At 43.6% G+C, this 11,005-nt stretch overlaps 1 protein-coding gene across 1 annotated transcript; it reads left to right on the top strand.

Moving 5' to 3' along the window:
* Positions 1-8,605: 8,605 nt before the first annotated feature.
* LOC101785627 (germin-like protein 5-1) lies at positions 8,606-9,660 on the top strand. The gene is made up of 2 exons (XM_004962449.2): positions 8,606-8,838; positions 8,914-9,660. The coding sequence occupies exons 1-2, from the start codon at positions 8,715-8,717 to the stop codon at positions 9,453-9,455; spliced, it is 666 nt and encodes a 221-aa protein (XP_004962506.1). The 5' UTR covers positions 8,606-8,714; the 3' UTR covers positions 9,456-9,660.
* Positions 9,661-11,005: the final 1,345 nt, after the last annotated feature.

The following is an 11,005-nucleotide window of genomic DNA, read 5'->3' as shown; positions in this document are numbered from 1 at the left end:
AGAGTGCAAGTGGATCTATAAGAAGAAAAAAGGACATGGATGGAAATGTTCACATCTATAAAGCACAACTTGTCGCAAAAGGTTTTCGACAAGTTCAAGGAGTTGACTACGATGAGACCTTCTCGCCCGTAGTGATGCTTAAGTCCATTCAGATTATTCTGGCTATAGCTGCATATTTCGATTATGAGATATGGCAGATGGATGTCAAGACAGCTTTCCTAAATGGAAACCTAGCTGTGGACGTGTATATGATACAGCCCGAGGGTTTTGTCGATCCGAAAAATGCTGGAAAGGTATGCAAGCTTCAGAGATCTATTTATGGATTGAAGCAAGCATCTAGGAGTTGGAACATTCGTTTTGATGAAGTGGTCAAAGGGTTTGACATCACCAAGAACGAAGAAGAGTCTTGTGTTTACAAGAAGGTTAGTGGGAGCTCTCTAGTATTTCTAATCTTATAGGTGGATGATATATTGCTGATTGAAAATAACATTCCTATGCTTGAGTCCGTAAAGACTTCACTGAAAAATAGTTTTTCGATGAAGGACTTAGGGGAAGCGGCATATATTCTAGGCATCAAGACCTATAGAGATAGATCAAGAAGGCTTATACGATTAAGCCAAGATACTTACATTGACAAAGTGTTGAAGCGGTTCAGCATGGAAGAGGCAAAGAAAGGGTTCTTGCCTATGTCACATGGCATACATCTCAGCAAGACTTAGTGTCCTTCGACTGCTGATGAGCGGGATCGCATGAGTAGAGTGCCATATGCCTCGGCTATTGGATCTATCATGTATGCAATGATAAGTACTCGCCCAGATGTTTCATATGCACTAAGTATGACAAGCAGACACCAGTTTGATCCAGGTGAGAGTCACTGGACAGCGGTGAAAAACATTCTTAAGTACTTGAGAAGGACTAAAGATATGTTCCTCATCTATGGAGGTGAGGAGGAGCTCATTGTAACAGGTTACACCGATGCTAGTTTCCAAACCGACAGAGATGATTCAAAGTCACAATCAGGATTTGTGTTCACGCTAAATGGTGGTGCTGTTAGTTGGAAGAGTTCCAAGCAGGAGATGGTGGTCGATTCTACGACAGAAGCCGAGTACATCGCGGCTTCGGAAGCCGTGAAGGAGGGTGTTTGGATAAGGAATTTCCTCATTGAGCTTGGTGTGTTCCCGAATGCGTCCAGCCCATTGAATCTCTACTGTGATAACAATGGGGCAATTGCACAAGCAAAGGAGCCAAGGAACCACCAGAAGAACAAACACGTAATGCGGCGATTTCATCTCATTCGAGACTTCGTTAACCGGGGTGAGATCAAGATATGCAAAATACACACGGATCTGAACATTTCTAATCAAGATGATGCGCATGTAAGAGCTATGGGTATGAGGTACCTTCTAGATTGACTCTAGTGCAAGTGGGAGACTGTTGGAGGTATGACCTAGAGGCAATCATAGAGATGATGATATTCCATTTGTATCCATGATTTGTATATTGTGTTCATTGAATATCCATTAAAGGCTACTTGAATTGATTTGCAATTATGTGAATTGTATGTGAAACTCTTTACTGGTATGGTTATTCTAAAGTTGTCCCTAGTCGGAGTTGAGTGAGGACACACATGAATATTAGACTAGCACATGTATTAGTTGATGACTATGTTTCACAAGTCATGGACATGGAGATGTTGAACTAATAATGTGGACACATGTGGAGACATGTGCTAGGATTGACCCAACACGAGAAGTAGTTCTCTCTTTAAACAACATATACGCTTTGTCCTTAGACCTGAGATTGTCGCATGTATTCAAGATGTGGATCGACCTACTTAGGAGCTATCAAACGCTACGCCGTAACAGGGTAGTTATAAAGGTAGTTTTCGGGTTTGTCAAGAAGCATGCTATGAGACATGGTCAATCAAGATGGGATTTGCCCCTCTCTGATTGAGAGTGATATCTCTGGGCCCCTCGAGTGATCGGATCCGAAAATGAATGACCTTGCTACGTACGGTTAAGAGTTAACCTACAAAGGGATTCTGAATCACAGGATCGAGAAAGAGCGGTCGGCTTGAAGCTAGACCAAATATTGTGAGGCAAAGGGAATAGCATGTATATTATGTTGTGATGGTTCGTCTAATATGATCTTTCTGTGCATATAAGAGTTGGCATGTCTTGCTAGAGGCCGCTACCGACTATTGGGCCGAGTAGGAGTACTCGGGCCATGTCTATACGTCTCCGAACCCATAGGGTCACACACTTAAGGGGCTGGAAGCCCAATTCGGATGTGATATGAGTTGGATTAGGTTTAGAAGTACTAATGGGCCTCGGACCCAGAGGTCCGTTAGGAACCTCTATAAATAGAGGGGTGGGGGCGCCCTAGGGTTCACACCTTTTGGCGAGACATATCTGCCGCGCCTCCTACACCCTCGCCTGTTGCAACTCGCGGATCTAGCAATCCGGCTTGCGACACTTCCTCCCTGCACGTGTGGATACCTTGGAGGTGTTGCGCCTGCACCACTTGGACGAGCCGCCGACGAGCTGTTGACGAGCTACGACGAGCCGCCGACGAGCCGACGATGAGCCGCGGCACGAGGGAGATCTTGCTGCACGTGGACGAGCTGCTGAGGAGCTGCTGGATGTCGACGTGATCGACTACGTACGACTATGCTGATCCACTTCGGTGCACCGACGCGAATCTACATCTTCCACACCAGTAGTGCGTCGAGTGGTAATCCCGTGATCCTTGTACGGCAGTTTTCCTGGTTTACGTGGTAGAAATTTTTGATTTGCGCTAGTGTAGCCTACCTCGTATCCTAACACTACCACCTCCCCCACCATTGCCGCGCCTGACCAAGCTCCGATCGCCGATACCCTACGACCAACCCCGGCCGCCTCCGCTCAATCCACCGCGCCACCACCTCTTCCACTCGTCTAGCTACCCCATCACCCCGTCATCGATGCTTGCCATCCATTCCATGGCCAGGCATTAGAAGCTTTCTATCCACCACCACCATGGCCACCCTTCCTCTGCTGGCTAAATTCGCCGCTATTGGTGAGGCTTTGTTTGATTCCTCATGCCCAAAGCTTCCTCGAGAGCCTACGAACCCATTCCTCCACTCACCGGCCACTCTCCTCCGTCGGCGAGCCCGTCCGCTGTTCCACTGCTACCACCTAGAGCTCGCTGCGCCATCTCCTCCTCGCAGCTGGGCCACCACTGGTAAACCTCGCTGCCTTCGGGCACGGGCCCGCCACTCTTCCCACTGCCGCAGCGCCATCTCCCCCCCTCCCCCGCCGCCGGCCACGGCCGTGCGCCGGTTGTGCCCGTGCCTATCTCTGTGTGTGCGTGGATGCGTTGTGGGAAGAAGAAAGAAAAAGAGGGGGTTATGGGAAAATTTTAGGGACCTATATGCGAGAATTAATAGATCTGAGGGTTGTTTTACAAGATGATCTCAGTTTTGTTTTATTTGCTAGATTTTAATAGCTGCAAACTTGGAAAATGCATAGAAATGTGTAGGAAAATGCTAAAAATATGAATCTTTCTTGAGTTCCTGTTGATATCTAGTTTATTTCAAAAATGATTCTGTGGATGTTCCTGTTCTGTACCCGGTGCTATGATTTATTTTTTCTAAGAGTTATTAAATGCTTTATACATCATGTGGTGGTCCAAAAATTGTGAAACCAATTTTGTTGGCTTACATTTATCATGTATATTCGAGATCCACAACTTGTGTTAGTGGAATCAATGGTTTTCATGCTGTTTTAAATATAATGCTTCTTTGCTTTCTTAATCTTGTTATTTGCATTATAATTAGTGGAAGATTGTTAAAATGTTGAAACCACTTCTATTAGCCTTTGTTTTCCACATAGAATCCAGGAAAAATGATGTTGATGCTTTTCTAGTTGATTTACAAGCCTTTTGGGTTTAGTGTACTTAATGGTAGTTTATTTTATATCTCCATATTAAAAACTGATTTTGATGTGGATCCAATTCTCATGATTTTGAATTGTTGTCTTCTGTTAGTGCAATTTATTTCACAAATGTTTCTCAACAGATGGTTTTAATCTTGCAATTTCGTGCTTGCTTAGCTTATCATGCAAAATAGTTTCTCTCGATGTTCTTATATGATTTTGTATTATTTTTAGCTAGATTGTTCTGTTAACAATTGATTTCTTACTATTTCTTTTATCTTCCGCGCATTTCATGAGCATTTGCACTCATAGCATCATCTCTAATGCATACACTTATTTCATTCTTTTAGAAAATGATTTGCTGGAGAACGTGACCCTTGAGCTAAGGCCGGCGTAGAGGTTGAGTTTGAGCCCGAAGAGAACCAAGGCAAGGAGCTAAGCATATTTGTCTCTTACTTTTTGAAATGAAATTGTTACTATGTATCGTTATGGGTTGCATGTGGGTTATCTTATTGCATTATCAGAACCTATGTTTTTGTCATTATGGACTCCCTTTCTTTGTTATCATATACCTTGTCGCTCAAGTAGTACGGGTTATAATAACTTAATCTTGCAATTGCTTAGCCATGCTTAGTCATAGAATGATCACTTGGTAAGGAAAATGGTAATAGGTTAATCAACACCGTCTCTAATGAGGTTCTTTGATGTTGTTGAACAAATGAACATGATGGGTAATTTTGGATACGAGATTTGAGCGGTGTGTAGGATCACAAAAATGGAGTCTCGGTGACATAGGCCGCTCGAGTCATTTAAGGACCCAATTGCGATTTAAGTTTTGGTTCTAGGGTCATTAGTGAAAAATGCAGGGCTAGTTTGTAAAGAAAGGGCATATCTGTTGAGAGAAGTCATGTCGGAGGATTTTGTTGCAAAATGTTTTTTCCTTTTTCGGGTTTAATTTTAGTTAAAATGGCTGGAACTTTGAAAATCTGTATAAAATCATAAAAAATTATAAAAATACGAAATAAATTTTTCTAGTTTTCTGATGCTAATATGTGACTAGTAAAAATACTTGTTCTTGTGAAATAAGTGTTTATGTTGGTTAACAAAATGCATGTTGTTTAATCTCCTTATTATGGAATAAAAAGTTCTCATGCTCATAAAATACTGAAACATTCACAGTAGCATATGTTAGTGTTAAAAACCCTTCTGTAAAATTTGTTGCACTAAACTAATGATACAACTTTAGTTATAAATCATTCTTCATACCTGTAGTGTAACCATGTTTGATTTTTAGTAAATTTTGTAGTTGTCAAATCCATCTTAAAGTTTGACAGTAGATTTCTTGTGTAGGGGGAAAGCTCCTGTAAAAATTTCATGTTCATATATTAGAGATGCTTCCTGAAATGTTTATTCATGTTGCAAGCTAGTTTAGTTATTAATGATGATTGCTACTAGGATTTGTTGGCTCACAAGTAATTATTTGTGCTCTTCATTAGTAACATGATCACTCCTAGAAATGTTACTAAAAAGGACCAACATGACACCCCCTATTGTCTTTTGAGTAATAAGTTTCTAAAAATTTTATGTGTACATAATCAGCATCAAAATAAAATCTATGTTTCCTTTCCAACCACGCTTGTTTTGTGAAGAAAAGAAATGTTTATTCACTTGTCTAGGTGAATGTAACAAAAAATACACCCCATGTTTGTATAATTAACCAAATGAAACCTACGTCATGAAATATTATAAATGAAATCTTATGCATATGCATCTCGTGTAGAAGCTAACCTCGCTGACAGAACATATGAGCTTGTCCCAGATGCTAAAGAAGGACACCCTCCTTCTGAGCTGAACTTGATCGAGATGAACCAAGACCTTCACCAAGATTCGGAAGAGCCCAAGGCTAACCTAGGACAAGAAGGCAAGCCCCAAAGCATAACCCTGGTTTGTAAATTTATACAATATCCTTGTTACTTATGTTTGTGCATTAAGTTCATAGGAGTTGTTGCATACTCCCTAGTACCCATGTTTTGAATACTAGCATGATAATTCATTTAGTTGCTATGCTAAATAGGGACATGGTAAAAGTCGAGTGATTTCTTGTCACTCGCGAACTATAGGAGTTGCCTATTTACTTATGTTGGAATCATAAGATCGACGGGCAAGGCTTGGTACTATGTTTCTGAAATTGTGGATGCCCCGCCTGTATAGAGGAAAATTGCTAAGGTTGAACCGTGTCGGTGTTCATGGTCAAGTGTTTGAATGTACTAAACACATGCTGAGAGTATGGGGAATCAGTAAGCCTAGTACCTAACTGAACCGGGGCGTGGAATTTTTTCCCGCTCTCTCTGGAACCGGGTTCCCTTGGTGCATCATGTGGGTACAAGTGCGGCCACGGCACGGCGTCGTTCCGGGGACCGGTGGGGCCTTGTATCCAAGGAAAGTGAGACTTGGACACGCGCTGGGGATCGATGGGAACCGTTGGTGTATGTGAACCCGTCACAGTATGCATATGTCGTGTGTTTAGGTCTACCTTGCAAGGTTAAGAAATTCGATTCAAAATCAACTGCTTCTCACAGTTTGGGATTACTTGACAACTATGCTGCATTGAGTAAGAAGATGAACAATGATGATTGTTAATATTGATGCTTGATTAAATGGATTGTTCTACCATGCTTGCTTAGAATAGGTGCTTACCTAGAATGGTTAATCAACTAGAACTTGATGCTAAAACATGAAAGTAAGAACTCACTGTAGAAGCTTTTTGCAAAACAAACCCCTCAGGCAAAAAGCCTTGCATGTCTAGGAGTCGGTGGATTAGATACCACCTAGCGGGTAAGTCTTGTGGATTATTAGTATACTCAGCCTTTCTTGTGGCTATATTTTCAGATAATGATGTTGATGATGTGGTTGCTAGTGTGACTTGGCCGTACCAGCTCCCTCTGGGATGCACGATTGAGTGGGACCCATCCTTGGTGGGTGAGGATCGTGGTGAGTGATATCATGGACGGCTTCACCATGGTATCGTGTATCGACGCTAGATTTATCATTTCTTTCCGCTGCAATTGAACTCTGAACCTCTTTATGATTTGAAATAAATAATTTGGAACCTCTGTAATATTTTATCTGGTTTATTGTAATCTCTGGGCTCGTCTTCATAGAGTGTTGTATGCTTGTTTTGATCAGAAATACGTGGTTGTATTGGGTGAAACGTGACAGATTGCCATTTTGATCCGATTAAAATGTCTATTCACAATTGAGGCGATGTTTAGCACACTTTAGCCAGGTTAATTTGGGTGGTTCTGCCACACTCAGCTTGGCTGGGCTATCCAGTGCGGTACATCGTCGGAAGATAGCGCAAGCACCTCTCTGGCTTGCTGACACGGCGACGGAGGTTATTTGCGCGGGTGAAGCAACGAGGCAAAGTCGACTTGTGGTGGCAGCTTGGCTGATCGATGGAGAACTTATGAAGCGGAGCAACATTGCTCACTACTCTGACGGTGATAAAAGAAACGGATCCATGACGTGGAGTACTGTGGCGGGCGTGGTGAGGTCCCCCCGCGTAGTGTTTCTTTGACGTGACAAGAGTGAGGTGGAGTCTAACGGCGGATGTGGCAAGGCCCCTGCGCGTTGTGTTCTTGTGGTGACTGTGAGGCAGCCTGCGAGAGATCCGGATTAGGTGGTATCACTTTGTCAGGTGGAGTGTGGTGTTGCAGCGGCACTACAACGGAGGGTCCCGCATGGCGGTGGCCTTCTCACTGCGGTGTAGTCTGTTATCGGTTCCCTGTCGACGCAGGGTCACGCTTGGAGGTTTTGACGACTACATAAGCGTGAATGTTGGTGGGTGCCGCGTAAAGGCTTCGGCTCTGCTGCCGTTGTCGGGCAGAGTTAAATCCGCTTGAGATGTGTTGAGTTCCATGCGCATTGATGTCCCAATCGAACCAGCTGATGTGTTATTAGGTTGAGTTAAGTGCGATGGCGTGGTGCGACATGTGTTGATGATCCAATCCAACCTGCCGATATTTATGTTATTTTTCCATTTGTTATTTTCGTCCAGTCTCAACTTCATCTTCTGTTTTAATATAATCAGCAGCTCTTCTGTTTAAAAAAAAAATCATCTCCTCCCTGTTCGAAATCACTAGAAGTGTAATAAAATAACCACCCAATCACGTTGTTCCTTGTGCATTCCTCACTCCTACCACCTTACGCGCACGGCCAGCACATTTCGGGGGTGTTTGGATAGCAGGTGCTAAATTTTAGCACCTGTCACATCGGATGTTTGGACACTAATTAGGAGTATTAAATATAGTCTAATTATAAAACTAATTGCACAACCCCTAGGCTAAATCGCGAGACGAATCTATTAAACCTAACTAATCCATCATTAGCAAATGGTTACTGTAGCACCACATTGTCAAATCATGGACTAATTAGGCTTAATAGAATTGTCTCGCGATTTAGCCTAGGGTTTGTGCAATTAGTTTTGTAATTAGGCTATGTTTAATACTCCTAGTTAGTGTTCAAACATCCGATGTGGCAGGTGCTAAAATTTAGCACATGCCTCCCAAACACCCCCTTCTTGGGGTGAAAGGACAATCTTGCCACACATACCTTCGCACTCACATCACTCTCTTTCTCGTCCCCACCAGTTATAAATACGATCCACATCTTCCGTCCATTCAGCATCCCATTCAGATCAACCAGCGACAGTAAAAGGAGTGAGCACAAGGGACTAAATAAAGGGTCGCCCCTGGCCATAATACTCGCACGGACAAGCACGAGCACAGGAACAAGTTCACAATGGCCATTCCATCTCCATCGCTTTCCTTTGCCGTCGTCGTCGCCGTGCTCTTCCTTCCCTGCCCGTCCCTCGCCGGCGACCCCGACTTTCTCCAGGACATCTGCATCGCGGATCTCACGTCCAGTGAGTGCTTTATATTTGTTTTGTAAAAACAGTCTTTGGTAAAATGGAATGCAATTCTAACTTGCGTATGTGCAGCCGTGAAGGTGAACGGATTTCCCTGCAAGGCCACCGTGACAGAGGACGACTTCTACTTCAAAGGCCTCGCCAACCCCGGTAACACCGACAACACCTACGGCTCCGTCGTCACCGGCGCCAACGTTGAGAAGGTGCCGGGCCTCAACACCCTCGGCGTGTCGCTGTCACGCATCGACTACGCCCCCGGTGGCCTGAACCCGCCGCACACCCACCCTCGCGCCACCGAGATTGTCTTCGTCCTGCAGGGCACCCTGGATGTGGGCTTCATAACCACCGGGAACAAGCTGATTGCGAAGACCATCACTTCCGGCGACGTCTTCGTCTTCCCCCGCGGTCTGGTACACTTCCAGAAGAACAACGAGGACGCGCCCGCCGCCGTTATATCGGCCTTCAACAGCCAGCTACCCGGCACGCAGTCCCTCGCCATGACGCTGTTCGCGGCGACGCCGGAGGTGCCTAATAAGGTGCTCACCAAGGCGTTCCAGGTCGGTAGCAAGGAGGTGGACAAGATCAAGTCCAGGCTTGCTCCGAAAAAGAGCTAAGTGAAGTGAGCAATTTGCGTGTCTGATGGTACTTTTCCGGCGACTTGTTGGGTTTCACATGTATCTCTACTAATTTGCAACTGTGCATCTCATTCTTCTGTAATGCTGCTCTGCAGCATGTACAAAAAGCTAGTTGGTGTAATAAGATGCAGGGTTACAGCTTGTTTGTTCATTCCAAATTCAATCATTTGACTGATTATGGTGACATTTTTTCTTATGATCCTTCTGTTCCTACCTTTTATCAGTTCCTCCTTTTTGTTTCTGCACTGGATATGATGGCTCCAGAGAAACAGAAAGGTCCTTCTTTTTACCCGCAAAAGTAACCAAAAATATAAGTGTTCTGACGAACTCAAGCTACCACATTTGACATTATGCAAGGCTGTCCCTGTAGAGAGGTAAATCAGATGGATACTGTTCTTTTATTTCAAACATTAAAGATTCGCGTAACGGTAAATATGAAGAGCATGCTGCACGTCGCAAGAGAATGAGAGCAAGTGGACAAGGTGCCATGCCTTTCGGGGAAAGCATGTCGTTGGGGTAGGGACCATTGTACGGGTATGCAGCAGAACGCGAATCAGCTTTTTCTGATCCTTTCAAACTGAGCGAGACGCAAACAACACAGCAGTAGAGCACCATCACTTTCGCAACAAGCCATTGCGGGATCCATGCCAGGGAGCTAGATCGGCAGCACTTTGCTTAAGATGGAGTTTTACTCAAATGACATGCATTATTGTAATTACTAATTAGTGCCACGCTGATTTTGTGAACTGGAAAAGAGAGGAATGCATTAAATCTATCTTTATTTCTTCAAAATTTAAGAGGCTACTGTCCCATGTAGTAACGAGTAGGTGTCTTTTGGAGTTTGACAACGCCACAAATATCTAAAACATAATTTTACCATTAATTTGTACCATAGTTTTTTCATCAAAATGTTATACTCCCTCCATCCTAAATTGTAAGTCCTTTTTGCATTTCTAGATTTCTAGCTTTTACTATGTATCTAGAATATAAACCTAGAAATGCCAAAACAACCTAGAATTTGTGATTAAGGAAGTAGTTTTTATTATCATACTACTATTATTTGAAATGATGCCATCTGCCATGTGGTGGATGCAGGTTGCAAAGATATTGGTTCTTCGAATTAAAATAGTTTTGTGGCATAAGTTCTTGGACAAGGAGCCTATGATACATGAAGGCATCTTTTCTTTTCGATTCGTGCTACACTTTATCTAATTCTGGAAGGACATAGCACTACTAGAAAACTAAGCATTCGTTCATGGCGTTAGTACCAAAGGATTTTTCGTTCGAAACTAATGCACGAAGTTAGTACCGGTCGTCACGCATAGTGCCAACAGAGCAACTATAGTACCGGTGGCATGGGGACTGGTGGATAATGGCTAGATTCCCCTGGAAGCCATTTAGTACGAGTTGGTGTTTCAAGCCGGTACTAAATGGTGTCCATGCATGTTAGCTTCAACCGGTACTAAAAGGCAACGAACCGGTACTAACGTACACACTATAAAATAGCTACTTCTTCCTCCTCAAGCCCA

This window comes from Setaria italica, chromosome III (assembly GCF_000263155.2).
Source record: "Setaria italica strain Yugu1 chromosome III, Setaria_italica_v2.0, whole genome shotgun sequence".
Taxonomy (NCBI): Eukaryota; Viridiplantae; Streptophyta; class Magnoliopsida; order Poales; family Poaceae; genus Setaria; species Setaria italica.
The sequence above is the reverse complement of the archived record's forward strand: the minus strand, read 5'-3'. Positions and strand labels throughout refer to the sequence as shown.